The sequence below is a fragment of the Actinia tenebrosa genome, unplaced genomic scaffold (assembly GCF_029948245.1).
Source record: "Actinia tenebrosa isolate PJP-AT-01 unplaced genomic scaffold, QUT_ActTen_1.0 PGA_scaffold11__36_contigs__length_13525064, whole genome shotgun sequence".
In the NCBI taxonomy this organism is placed as follows: Eukaryota; Metazoa; Cnidaria; class Anthozoa; order Actiniaria; family Actiniidae; genus Actinia; species Actinia tenebrosa.
In genome coordinates this window covers 13,486,639-13,501,218 of record NW_028292571.1, presented here as the reverse complement: position 1 = coordinate 13,501,218, position 14,580 = coordinate 13,486,639, and the positions used below count along the sequence as shown (strand labels likewise).

Below are 14,580 nucleotides of genomic sequence, written 5' to 3'. Positions count from 1 at the left end.
TTTGCTTGAAACAAGGCACGAGCGTGAATGGGATTACGAAAAGCGGGAATTCGGTGTACCACTTGATTCTAAAGCTCTTCTCGAAACCTTATAAGCCTGTTGAATTCGAATCAGTGAGACTTTGCGATCCTATTGTGCTGTCTAACATAGCAGAATTGATAAAACTATCTTCATCTAAGATTTCAAACCACTTGTTCTTAGTCAACCATAGGGATGAGAATCTGAACACACCACTACACCTATGGGCATCATTGGAACAGGCAGGTAACGAAAAACTGGGGGAAGGATACGCCGCAATTTTTAAACATCTTTTAGAATGCGGTGCAAGACTTAATGAACGGAACAAAAACCAGGAAACACCTCTTCATTTGTGCAAGACATGGAAAGCTGCGAAACTTCTTTTAGATGCTGGAGCAGAGCCAAATGTGCTGGATTCAGCAGGAAGGTCCCCTCTTCTCGTTGCAGTTTCTGAACGATTTCGAACACTTCATCGTAGGTTCAGAGATATATTTTATCCAGATATTTCAGAAGAGCCAAAAGAATTCTACGAAATCGCCATTGAAAGCAATCTTGATTTGTGGTCTGTTGACGAAAAAGGGAATTCTATTTTAGAATTATTTAACTGGTTTGATGATGCTAAGCTGTTATTAGAAGTCATGAACGACAAACATCTTCTTCAGTCAGACGCCGTTTCATTGTCGCTCTTGAGTTCTATATGCAATCAGTCTCTAACGAAAGTTCATTGGAGGGCTTCTCTTGTGGAAATTATTTTAAAAGCAAGAAAGAGGCCCATCTTTGTAAAAGCCGACCAAGATTCACCGCTTCATTTTTGCTGCAGAAGAATCATTCAAGGACGAAGATTTGTCGATGATATAGAGTCTTCAGTTCAATGGACAATTGCAAAGCTGCTTCTTTCATATGGTTACAAGAGCATTGACACTCCTGGTAAATCAGGCCAAACCTGTTTGGACATAGCAGAGAAATATCCTCCACTACGAGAACTTCTTCTAAAGCCTATTGACATCAAAGATGTTCCATTACTTGTTCCTTGGACGTCCGTATCCAACAGGTACCATGGAACATTAAGCAAAGTTGCCAGGCGACAGGAGTGCCAGCACACTGAGTCATATTGGTACCACAAAGACCATTTGACCAGTGGCTCGTTTGGTCTTGTCTTTGCAGGAATCAACGAGAACGATGGCAGGGAAGTGGCAATTAAGCGCATCGAAAAGTTGCGTTTACGGAGGCCAGAAGACAAACGAGAAATTGAGAATCTCACTGCTCTCGCAGACTGCGAGCAGGTTGTTCGCTATTTGTCTTTTTTTGAAGAAAATGACTTTTCTTACATTGTCTTAGAGCTGATGGAGGGAAATCTCGATGAGTACCTTGACACTGTTGTTGGCTGTCCCATTCAAGAAAGTATCAAACTTTCTAAAGACGTCTTACTTGGGTTGAAGTTTCTGCAAGAAGTAGACATCCTTCACAGAGATCTCAAGCCTGCTAATATTCTTTATAAACGTCAACCTGAACTGTGCTTGAAAATCGCTGACTTTGGTCTAAGTCGTCGTACTGGTAGTATTTCTACGACAGTTTATGGCACCAACGTTGGAACAAGGTGCTGGATTGCTCCAGAAGTGCTTAAGGCGACCAAAGATCATTCTAAAGCGTCTGACGTCTTTTCTTGTGGACTTGTTCTTCATTACATTTTATCGAAGGGCAAGCACCCATTTTCTCCTTCTTTTTGTAATGGTAAAAGTGAACTGCAAGTTCACAATGAGACAGAAGCTAATGTGATGAACGGTAATATGGAAGGACGGGATAATTCTCTTTGTATTGAAGCCACTCACCTTCTAAAGAAAATACTCGATTATGATGACACTAGACGCCCATCTGCAGCTGAAGCATTGGATCATCCATTGTTTTGGTCAAAGAAGAAAAAGATGGATCTTCTAATAGCTGTTGGTAATCAACCAGAATTCAGCTGCCCACGTGCTAAAGTGGCCTCTCCCTTGACTGCTGTTGAGAATGACTTGGAAGCAAGCTTTGGTACGATAGTCAAACATGTAAAATGGAATGACCCAGGTTATGTACACATGCCAGTCATTTACAACGAAATGATGTTGAAAAGGAAAATGCCATATGATCCTTTTTCCATGGTAGAGCTAGTGCGCTTTATACGAAACGCTTACGCACATGTGACTGCATTACCAAAGCCAATTCCAGATCAGTTGTTGAAAGACTTTGTGTTCTTGGAATATTTTCCAAATCTTGTGATGGAAGTCTTCAAGGCTGTAACCACTCATGGATGGGATCAGACGAGAGAAGAAATCAAATATGCCATTGGTGAATAAAAATTTAGGGTAATACGATTGGATGATATGACTGTTTTTTATCTACAATGTGCATGCTCGGGTGACATATACTATAACAACAGACCCTTTTCAAGTGCATTGCCATCTTAACATAGAGCTGCATAAGAGGCATAGGTTAATAAGTACCGCGATGCTGTTAGATAATATGACTGTATTTTATCTACAATGTCCAAATGAAGGTCGTCAAGCATGCTCGGGTGACATACACTATAACAACAGACCCTTTTCAAGTGCATTGCCATCTTAACATAGAGCTGCATAAAAGGCATAGGTCAATAAATACCGCGATGCTGTTAGATAATATGACTGTTTTTTTATCTACAATGTCCAAATGAATGTCGTCAAGCATGCTCGGGTGACATATACTATAACAACAGACCCTTTTCAAGTGCATTGCCATCTTAACATAGAGCTGCATAAAAGGCATAGGTCAATAAATACCGCGATGCTGTTAGATAATATGACTGTTTTTTATCTACAATGTCCAAATGAATGTCGTCAAGCATGCTCGGGTGACATATACTATAAGAACAGACCCTTTCAAGTGCATTGCCATCTTAACATAGAGCTGCATAAAAGGCATAGGTTAATAAATACCGCGATGCTGTTGGTATATTTTTGTTTAACAGTAAGCCATTTCCTAAGAACCAAGGCAAAGTTCTATTGTAATTGGGGAAACCCTGTAGTAGATTCCTAGCCTCTCTTATTTGATCTCTTATTATTCAGCGATACATTTTGTAGTCTCTTTTCTTTAACCCACTAGCTATTGATAACTATTAAGAGTTGGCTATAAAAGTAAAATAAAATAAATACAAAGACCTTTTCGTAGTTCAATAAACTTGATGAATTCTGGTCTAGCTTCGGTACAAAACACCATGTAAGCAAGAGAATATGAACTAAGAGAAGGAATCCTACCTATATAGGCTTGTAACCATCATGTGCACAGTTTGATGCTATTTTTAGCTTGGAGATATTTTGAGCGAAGAACCTGATTGGTTGACTTCTTGAGGGTAGGCGGCTTCAAGTCTTACAGTAAACAAAAGCCTGTAATTTTGTCGCTTTTCGTGTCCTAAAACGAGGCATTAAAGGAAGCATGATTATAGCTCGGGAATGGTAAGGAGCTAAAAATAGCATCAATGATTCTAAAAATAGCATCAAAGTGTGCACATGATGGGGCACGGGGATTCCTTCTCTTAGTTCATTTTCTCTTGATGTAAGGCATTATGAAAAAAAGATTTGTACCCAAGCTAGACCATAATGCACCGTGTTCATTATCTCACAACACCATATAAGGCATGATGAAGAAGCCATATCGTATTTAAGCTAGACCACAATACACCATGTTCGCTAACTCACGACACTATATAAGAGATGATGAAAAAACCATATTTTTACCCAAGATAGACCAGAAGGCATCATACTCGCTATCTCAGGAAAGGTCTAACAGACTGCATACTATGAATGATCTGCGATCGGCAAATGAAATAATGGGACTTTTATTTAACAATTATTCGCCGAAGGCGAAGTGAATATCGGGGAATATTTACCGAGACGCGAGTCTTCGTCGCTGAGGCTGAGGCAAATAATTGTTGTAGTATAAATACACAGATGATTCTTTCAAAAAAAAGAAGAAAAAAAAAAAAAAAAAAAAAAGAAGATAAAAGAAATTTTCCCCCTGTAACAGCAAGAAAGCGGCTGGCCGCCATTTTGGATTATCGCTGGAGGTGATTATCATGTGATAGTGTAAGTTTCTCGACCAATCAGCGCGCGAGATTTTCAATAATCACCTGTGTATTTTTACTAAATATGATTAATGTCCAATCTCATGGAAATATTAACCAATTTGGATCTAAAATTTATTCCCAGATACTATAACCATCTTCCCCATTATCAATGTTGTTTCGCCTGCCTGGTGCACATGAGCATTCGTCCATTCAACATTGCTAGGGAGAAGGTTGGTGTAGGAGAAGAAAAGCTGCTTCCTAATAAATTGGGCTTCCTGTGTTGTCCAGGTCTCAAGGTATAGGGCGTTTTCACTAGACGTCACAGCAGCCATGTTGGTGACCAGAACAATACATTTTCTATCCTCCGGGAATTGAATTTTTATGCAAAAACTGTGCAGAAAGTTTCTTTTGTTTGGTAAACCAATATGGCTGCTTCGTCACGTGAGTGAAAACGATCTATTCATTTGCCGATTGAGTCACTTTACTCTCGCTTCATGGCCCATAAATTTGGCCATCACAACGAGGTAGGACTTCTCTCGGAACAACTCCGCTAGTGTAATGTTAGATGTATGTATAGGAGTTCATTCTAATCTTCGTTTCTTCGTTATTTATTTCAGGCTTTCATGAGGATTTTCTGGAGGTGCATAGCTTCAAGACATCTTATCAACCTTCCATCGTCAGTAAATATGTAGCCTAGTTAACAATCCCCGGTATCCAATGGAATAATTCGACGATTCGGCGGCCATGTTGATACGAAGGCATCATGGGTCGCCCAGGGGTTAAAACAAAACAAGGATGCTAAAATGACGATCCCCACGATATTTCAGAAAATTCCTCAGTTGTGGAACAGTTTACATATTTTAATTCGTCACTTGTCAAATTGTCTTGTTCCAAACCGTCAATGTATATCAACGCCATTATTGTAATAATGGTTTGCCCCTAGATGACCCACAATGCTTTGTAATTCAAGATGGCCGCTGCATCGTCGAAGTAAGCCATTGAACTCCAATTTGATAGAAAAGAAGAAAATACGTCGCATAACTGTTAGGTTACATTAGGTTACAGAGAGGGTACAATTTAGGATTTATTTTACGCGATCAGAGTTTTAAATTTTGAGATATTCTAGCTAATTTGTTGAGCTTCTGGGACATAGCAACGGTAACTAAGGGGAGATGGAACTATGAATTGCCCTATTTCACTATGACGTCACTGCTTGTTTATGTGGGGGATAGAATCGCCAAATCCAATAAAAAATTCAAAAAAATTTTCTCCTAGCGAAACAGTTTTAATCTAAAATGGCCTGGTTTTCAGATATAATATGTGTTAATATGTACTAAAAAATATTCTGAGCGTTTAGTGGCTATTCAACTTCTCTTCGTGGATTGATACGGGTTTTAGAACAATTTTCGGTGAATTTGCGTTGATTTGACCCCCTCCGACGACCATGATCCTATGCGTTTAAACAATAGATTGTCTTGATGTGACGTCATAGTGAAATAGGGCAATTAAGACCTACTCTCGTAAAACAAGCAAGTTTCTTTTAAAGATTGCCTATCTAACTGTCGTAACTTTTGTCTCGATTAATTAAAAGCGTTGCAATGAAGACAGTGACAACGTTTGTAGAATTTCCAGTTTTCTTTATAAACTGTGTAATTTTTTTTTTACCAGTTTCCATGTTGACAAATATACAACTTTTCAAAAATCTATTTATTTAATTGTCTAGTCGTTCTAGCGCTTTCGCACTAACTGGGGACACTTTTCACTCACACAGACTACCCACTGCATACAATGTTCTATGCAAGCAACGCTCAACTCACTGCGCATAAGCAGACTATTGTTTGCAAAAACGAGCAGATTACTATTTATAGGCAGTTGATTGTAGTTATCTCGGCCAATCAAATCGATGGACAAAATAATTTGAATGATAATGACATTTACATGTAGTTGTCAATCAAGCGAACCGTTGGAAAAGGCAGTAGCTTTTGTGATAACGTGCTGCTCCATTGCTTCGCTAAACCATCGTAAGGTCGTTCTTATATCGTAGTTTAAACTTGATCTTTTAATTCTACGATGAAGATTTTTCTTCTCCTTGTCCTCGTGTTACTTACTGGCTCAAGCCAAGCTTGGTTCTGGAATAAAAAAAAGCCGAAAGTTGAACGTAAGTTTTTAAAAGCTAACTATATTAGCTATATAAGTCAAACTGAATATAATCCATTCACTCTTGGGGCGATTTGTTTTATAACATAAATTCTCTTTAAAATAATACATTTTTTTCTACTATAAACAGACGCTCAAAAAACAACTTTTATGAGTGTTTGTTTTTTTTCAGTTTCTAAATTACGTGTTTTTTATTATTATCATTATTTTCTGCACGAATAATCTCGTGTCTCGTACCTAAATAAGACGAGTTTGATTTACTTTCTCTTAAATAATTTTATGCAGCGAATTAGCTTTGTTATATTTTCTGGTATAGTTATATATATATTCTATCTTGTATTAAGCTGTTACGAAAGTTAGAATTTACAAAAATTTGCATAAGGCCGTTCATTGCAAATATCTAAAGCAAGCCAAGCGTTCAAGTGTAACGCCGTAAAAAAGGCACTGAACTTGACGGCTTTTTGGCGGTTAACTTTCGATTAATTACTTATGGCCGTTAAATAATAATAGTAATTAACAGGAAGAGATAACTAGCTAAAAACTAGTGTAAGCTGCGTCGGTGTTTCTAATGAAACTAATAATAAAAGGGAAAATTTTACACCGTGAAAAGATGAAAAAACTTACTGACGTTTCGGACGCTAGTCGTTCGTCGGAGTAAAAGAGAAAGAGGTGGTAGAAAGGAGTGTCTATATAATGAGAATAAGATAAAAGAAACCAATGAGAAAGTAATTAACAATTATTCGTTAAAGGCGAAAGTGATTTTCTAGTTATTCCAAGGTCGAGTTGGCATCGCGGTGGATTTTGGGGCTATTTTAGGGGACGAAATAGCAATGATAAAAGTGATAGTCTCAATCATTCTTCTGGCTCGTGATTGTATGGCCGATACAACACGGACATTTAGTACTTCAGGTATAACTACATGAAATGGCTCTACGCTATTGTTGTAAACAACTTGAAATCCGTGAATAATTCATAAATCCTTTAGGGATTTTGAATTCATATGCTAATTAGATACAACGTCCACTAGTGCTGTATCAGAACAGTATACACCCACTAGAGGTTGTATCTAATAAGCATTTTCATCATGAGGTTTGTATCAGGTTTACATGCTTGATGACCATGATTTCTAAAATTGGATATGCTTTAGACGCTCAATAATTATTTATGAATTTTACAACTTATCAAACATGTGAAAGAGTATTTCATTCTATCGTTTCCAAGCACCGAGACGTGAGTTGAAAAAATGAAGTGCATGGAGCCGAGTTTTTAACCAACCTCGAGCTAGTTTTTTGGATAGAGCATGAAACAATCTTTCAAGTGCTTGATGTTACTTCTCAAACTACTAATAATCAGTAGAAAAGTTCAAAGCATAAGTTGCCAACAGTTTCTGCTTATTAAGATCACACTTCCAAACCTAACACTAATGACTTTCTTGTTGCTTTCCTATAGGCCGATCTTTAATTACATTTTTTCCTCATTAGCATGAAAAAAATTTCAAGCTACAAGCAAACCGACTCCAGAAATCGAAAGAGAATGTCTTATTTAGTAACTACTGAAAATTTAAGAATAATATGTTCAATATTTTGGGAGTAAAATGTTTTTGAAAGCGGTATGGTTCTTGCCACACGACCATACATTCCTTTGTAAATAATACACTAGTAGTTTCACTTTCGATGCATACCGCTGTTTTTGAAGACTACAGACTCATCTGCACAATTAAATATAAGTCAGCTATTCACAGATACCATTAAAAGTCCATGGGATTTCAAAACATTGGTATTGTTCAAGCTGCACATTCTTTACATTAAAGTAGACATTTGTAAATGATTTACTCTTAAGCGAGGCTAAGCCTGCGGAGATGAGTCTTCAGTCTTACAACACAGCGGTATTTACGGAATGATAAAAGGGACTACTATTAACCATGAAATGTTCAACTAACTGGAACATATTTCTTTTCATAATTTCAGAGCCGGATTGGGACAATCTTAGAGGTAAACGCAGATGCATCAGACTCGTATCCAGTCGTCACTCACGCTTTTTTAATGCGCGCGATGGCTTTTGGGAAATAGAGAGAAAGTGACCGCTTCGCTTTTCTCTTCCTTCCTTCTCTAGTCCAGAACTGGACCCACTTTGGACCACTGGACCCAAATGATCCTCTGAGCTCTGATTCTAAAAAATGATTGTGAAAATTGAGTCCGCTGACTCTCGATCCAGATCTTCTCATATTTTTACCGCGCGCGCGCAGATAAAAGTGGTCCAGTTCTGCACTGTTCCTTCTCAGGATGCACCGCGAGATCAATAAGACAAGAGAAGCGACTGGGTGAGAGTCTGGAGATGCATTCAGTCTATTGCTCTTTGACTCGAGATTTGCCACAGGGAGCCAATTACGAGAACTTGTAATTGTTAGGGTTTTATGTTTTATATTAAAAAAATATATTATTGCTGGCTTTCACTCAGCTGATAAAAGTTTTCGAATCTCATATCTGCTCCAGATGGTGGTCAAACACTGACCACCATGTGCTGTCAGCCAGAAAGAATTCTATTGAATACTTGCGATTCAGCTGATGAACATTCCGCACAAGACAGGAAATGACGTAAATGACGTAAATGACGTACAAGTGAAAACCAGCAATATCTAACGTTTATGGATTGCTCAAACTAGCTATCCTCCCTTTTCCTGGTGGCTTATTAACTGTACCCCCCGTCCTTCCCCTCTGATACGTCTATTAGGTAATGTCTGACTCTATTTTCTTCAGTAATATTTTTGAAGTTCAACAAACTTCCTTTAAGTGAATTCGACGCCAAGAAAAAAGGTTGGACACTCACAGCAACCTGTGACGGTAAGAGCGGCCTGTTACGGCCTGTTATGACTTTCTGACCACAAATTACCAAGCTATCGAATTAATGGAGTGTGGGTAACCATGTGACTCAAAATCCCTTGAGATATGAATAACAATGAAACAGCCCCATGTTGGTTGATCTAACAAGAGAAACTAATGAGGAATGCTTTGTTATTGTCAACCAAGATGGCGGCTATGACGTAACATGCACATGCTCTATAGAAGTATTTAGGTTGGACATAATGTTTTGCCATGTCGGACCACGTATGACAAACAACAATTTGAGCACAGCTTTAAAGAGGGAAAAAAATCGTACATAAGAAAAGTACCAGAAAAAATTCCTGCACAGCCATGAGGTGTAAAGAAAAATTGCCCTCAAAAGAAATTGCCCTCCCCCCTCAAATCTCTAATGTTCCGTCCTTAAGAGGACTATGATTATATAATAATTAACCAAAACAAATTGCGACAACTGTACTTTTTCTCCTTTTCAGCAAAGAACTATTTCGCGGGTCATCGATATGTTCTTAACGGTGACAGGGCGGTCATGCTGTTGTACGACTCCAATGGGAAAATAGCAGGCATACAAATGGGGGTAAGTACTAAGAGTATCGTCTGTATTATTGTACATATATATTCATATATTATAATTTAATAGCTACCCTATGCATGCTTCAGTTAAACCGTCATCAACATCATCATCATTATCATCATCATTGTCGTCGTCGTTGTCATCATCTTTATGTATCATCATGATCAACATCATCATCATCATCGTCGTCGTCGTCATCATCATCATGTATCAACATCATCATCGTCGTCGTCGTCATCATCATCATGTATCATCATCATATATCATCATTATGTATCATCATCATCATGTATCACCATCATGTATCATCATCATGTATCATCATCATGTATCACCATCATGTATCATCATCATGTATCACCATCATGTATCATCATCATGTATCATCATGTATCACCATCATGTATCATCATGTATCATCATCATGTATCATCATCATCTATCATCATCATCTATCATCATCATCTATTATCATCATGTATCATCATCATGTATCATCATCATGTATCATCATCATGTATCATCATCATGTATCATCATCAACATCATTATCATTATCATCATCATCAACAACATCATCATTATCATCATCGTCGTCATCATCATCATCATCGTCGTTTTTATTCTCTTACTCAACCTCGGAATGGCTACTCGTCAAGTGACACTAGGCAGAGTAACGAGTCAGCAGTCGCAGGTTAACCTGTTTCGGCATACAGCTAAAATTTCCTTGGTTTATGGGAAAAAATAATGACTCTCGGTTTAAAAACCTCTAACTATTTTATATCGTTCATACTGAAGATCCCAAAGTCAGAGGTCGCTCCCAAGAATCATCCTTGGATTTCAGAGGGCGATTTCTACGTCATCACTGCCTATTTCGTAGACCCAGCGACTATATGTAATGGAAAGAGACCTGATTCGAAGTATATAGGAGATAGGCTACTAATACAGACCGGGTCATCTGTTAATAGTGTCATGAGAATACCGTACAAGCAAGGTGATCTTGTTGGGACTGGATGGGTGGAAGGAAAATGCTTTTATTTGATGGGTAAGTTAATGCGAAAGGTCCTGATTTGACCAACGACTCATAAGGCCTTTTTCGAGTCCCAAATTACCGCTGTGTTCCTTGATCACAGACTCATTTAACAGGGTTATCCTCGTATCAGTGTCGAAATATTCACAAATACCAAAAAATAAAGTAAAGAATGCATAACTGCAACAATACAAACACTTTGAAATGTAAAGGACATCTGGAAGACATGAATATTCTGCACAGACTCAAGGCTAGACTATGTTAAAAACTATGTAAATGGTCAACGATGTGGACCTCTTGATTGCTTAAGTGACTCAAAATAATAGATCCAAGTAAAGGATGGACTCGATAAGATACAATAAGTGTATGAAAACATCAAGTCTATCCTCAACTTTGAACCATTATCAAGGGCGGATCCAGCCAAAATTTTAGGGGGGGGGGGGCTAATTGAGTTTAGGGGGGGCTAATTGAGTTTCTTCCGTCAACACAACGAAAAACAATATAAAAAAGCATCGTTTTTTTCTGCTGAAGGGGGGGATTCAGCCCCCCTTGCCCCCCCCCCCCCCGGATCTACCCTTTATTGTTTCCTGGTCACCAAAGTGAATTCAGGAAAGGTCTTTTGCTTCAAGTAGAGGCTGAGCTTGATAAAATACAGTAAATGTATGAACACATCAAGTCTATCCTCAACTACTTGAAACCATTGTTTCCTGGTCAATGAAGTGAATTCAGGAAAGGTCTATTGCTGCAAGTAGGGGCTGAGCTTGATAAAATACAGTAAATGTATGAACACATCAAGTCTATCCTCAACTTTGAACCATTGTTTCCTGGTCAATGAAGTGAATTCAGGAAAGGTCTATTGCTGCAAGTAGAGGCTGAGCTTACAGTATATAATACAGAATACAGTAAATAAATGAGCACATCAAGTTTTGTTTTGAGTCACTAAAGCAAAGGGCCCAGTGGTATACCCAGGGGGGGAGAGAGAGGAGGGGGGGAGGGGGTTCCGTAGGTTCCATGGAACTCCCCTTTTTTGAGATCTTGTGAAGATAATCATGTTCTGTACGCTCAGTAGAACGAAATAGACCTCCTCGGCTTGGGCGTAATGTTTGCCCATTTCAGACCATGTGTCATTGCCTCGAAAATAAGATTCTTTGTTTGAGTTGTATCAATATTCAAGTGCCTTTTCATGTGCAATCGCTAAACAAAGAAATGATACTCTAGGGAATGACACATTGCACACAAAGAATCTTATTTTCAAGAGAATGTCACGTGGTCTAAAATGGGAAAACGTTACTCTCGAGCCGAGGAGGTCTATTTCGTTCTACTGAGCGTCTAATAGAGCGTTTTCGCTCACGCGAGAAGGCAGCCATAAACAATAGAAACTTTCTGCACAGTATTTTGCAAAAAAATAGAGTTCAATTCCCGGAGGATAGAAAATGTATTGTTTTGGTACCCCATAAGGGCCGCTGTGACGTTACGTGAAAACGCTCTTTTGGAATCTCCCTTTTGTGAAGCCAATCTTACCACTTTTTCTGCATGGCGGCCATCTTGAAACCCTTCTTTTTAAAATCCTGGATCGATCTGCTACTGACACTTCTCTTTACTACTTTATTCTTTCACAGGCAAACATTACTGGTACAAAATTTCAAGAAAAATGAAATGCGAAGACTTTTTCCCAGTGTTTTTGCTTTACAATCGAGGTAAACTCAATGGATTTGGATGGAACACCATCGGTGATTTGAAAAGCAGCAGATATGAACATCCTCCAGCTAGAGTGCTTAAGGTAAGTATTCATTCAAAGGGAGGGAGGGGGAGGCAGTAAGGAGGGAAGGGGAAGGAGGGATGGAGGAGGGAGGGAGGAGAGAGGGAGGGAGGAGAGAGCGAGGGAGTAGAGGGGAGAGAGGGAGGGAGGAGAGAGGGAGGGGGGAGGGAGGAGGGAGGAGAGAGGGAGGAGAGAGGGAGGGAGTAGAGGGGAGAGAGAGCGAGGGAGGAGGGAGGGAGGAGGGAGGGAGGAGAGAGGGAGGAGGAGGGAGGAGGGAGGAAGAGGAGGGGGAGGGAGGGAGGGAGGGGGGAGGAGGATCCTCGAGCAAGAATAGTCTAGGAATCCCTTCGGTTTCTTCAAGGAGGGAGGCAAGGAGGGAAATCGAGGGAGGGGGGGGGGGTGGGGGGAGAAAACGATGGAGGAATACAGTGGGAGTGAGAGGGGGAAGGGACGGCGAAAGGTCATGGTGACAATGGTGATGAAGAAGAAGGGGGAAGGAACCAGGACCAGGTAGCTCTAGATAACAAATAAGAAGTAAAGTAGGCTCTGAAATATATATTTACTTGATCTTTTGCAGCGTTTCTTTTATCCTGGCACCCATCCCCAGTGTTTAAAGGATGCAGGACCAATTACTACTCAGCACATTTACTTCGACTCTCCATACAATAACTTTTGCTAGGACACCTCAAGCATACAAAGAGAGCTAGTTCAGTATAGACCCCTTGCATGTGATGTCAAAGCAGCTCGATCTGGGGGACAAAACGAAAGAATTCCAATCTCCTGAGAATTTGAACCTATTGTTTTGTCGCCCAGATTGAGCTACATTTCAAAGTGATGCAAGAGGTATATAGCGTTGCGTTATTTTCCTAATTCTTCAAGGAATTTGGAAATACTTGTTAAAACACTGGAATATTCTGGAGTACTTTTAGATATAGTTAATAGTTCATAGTTAGTATTAACTATGTTTTAGACTAGCAACAGATCCCTTGCCCAATAAGTTGACATGTATTAACCAAATGCTAAAGATTAGTATCAGTGTCATTAGTATTTAGAAGTATTCAGAAGTATAACTACAAAAAAAAAAAAAAAAAAAAAAAAAAAAAAAAAAAAAAAGAGAGAGAGAGAAAAAAGGGACTGCTCATAATCTCTGCGAAACCCAAGAAAACGATAATATACCCGCAAAGACACTTGGGATAGGCCTGCATCCTCCTCTGGGTGAGGCTGTTATTTTTGGAATAGGTTTAAGCAGTCAATTGTGTTAAAAGTCTTTAACTGACGTGTGTCACGTTAATAGGCTAAAAAAACTTTGGCGGTGTCAGTTGTCTAAAAAAAAACGTGTATTTCCTTCTTTCCTTTTTTCCCCGTTTGAAAATTCTGGCATCTGCGCGAAGGTTTATTATCGTCCTGAACAAAGAATATTCAGGGTCTGAGGATTCGAATCCCGAATCACGAGTTATTTTTTCCCTCGAAATCCCGCGTCCAGCGACATTATATAAACCACGACCAAATCCAACATATCACAAAGGCGTTTAAATATTTATTCAGAATTTATGAATATTTTCACGTTTCCCCTAAAAAATCCGGATTGAGTTCGGCATTTCCCGAGTCACGGCCGATGTATTTTTTTCTAGTCCCGGATCCTGCGCTAAATTTTATCCGTTTCCCGCGGGCTCCCGCGCATCAAAACATTACTAATTCAGACCAACCATCTCCTCTCCTCTCCTCTCCTCTCCCGGAAATGGCATCAATCACAGGGACCGCGAAGCGATTTAGGATTGGGGAGAGTAATATTTCAGAAATCTCTTCCGAACAGAATATAAGAGAATGAATCAAAATGACCGCAAAATTATTGAGGGAGGGGGGGGAAGGTATAGCTATCCATTTTTTCCTGATCTTAAAGAAGGTAGTCTCCCTCGCATCCGTTTTTAGTGTCGGTCGTCACGCAACGCTCCCTCCCCACGGATGCGAGAGAGACTAAAGAAGGCGGAACTCACGTATTTGGCCCAACGCCCGTCACATCGGAACCGTTCGTTTCCCGCGTGATTCCTAAATATAACGCTCTTTCTTTTAAAAGGCGTTTTATCTTTCATTTTTTAAACTTATTCCCTT

The 14,580-nt window shown here is 39.3% G+C and overlaps 2 protein-coding genes across 2 annotated transcripts in view; both read left to right on the top strand.

Moving 5' to 3' along the window:
• LOC116300910 (uncharacterized) overlaps positions 1–5,802 on the top strand; it is a 14,857-nt gene extending 9,055 nt beyond the window's left edge. The window contains exons 2-4 of the mRNA XM_089027230.1: positions 1–2,360; positions 4,239–4,326; positions 4,714–5,802. The exon at positions 1–2,360 is cut by the window's left edge and continues 1,939 nt beyond it. Of these exons, the coding sequence (XP_088883356.1) occupies positions 1–2,351 (2,351 nt within the window). The 3' untranslated portion in view covers positions 2,352–2,360; positions 4,239–4,326; positions 4,714–5,802. The remainder of the gene's footprint in view (positions 2,361–4,238; positions 4,327–4,713) is intronic.
• A 1,266-nt stretch (positions 5,803–7,068) lies between these two features.
• LOC116300903 (uncharacterized) lies at positions 7,069–13,917 on the top strand. The gene is made up of 7 exons (XM_089027378.1): positions 7,069–7,162; positions 8,221–8,244; positions 9,010–9,093; positions 9,585–9,685; positions 10,481–10,727; positions 12,332–12,492; positions 13,049–13,917. Exons 1-7 carry the CDS (start codon positions 7,084–7,086, stop codon positions 13,148–13,150), a joined length of 798 nt encoding a protein of 265 aa, XP_088883504.1. The 5' UTR covers positions 7,069–7,083; the 3' UTR covers positions 13,151–13,917.
• The last annotated feature ends 663 nt before the right edge of the window (positions 13,918–14,580 follow it).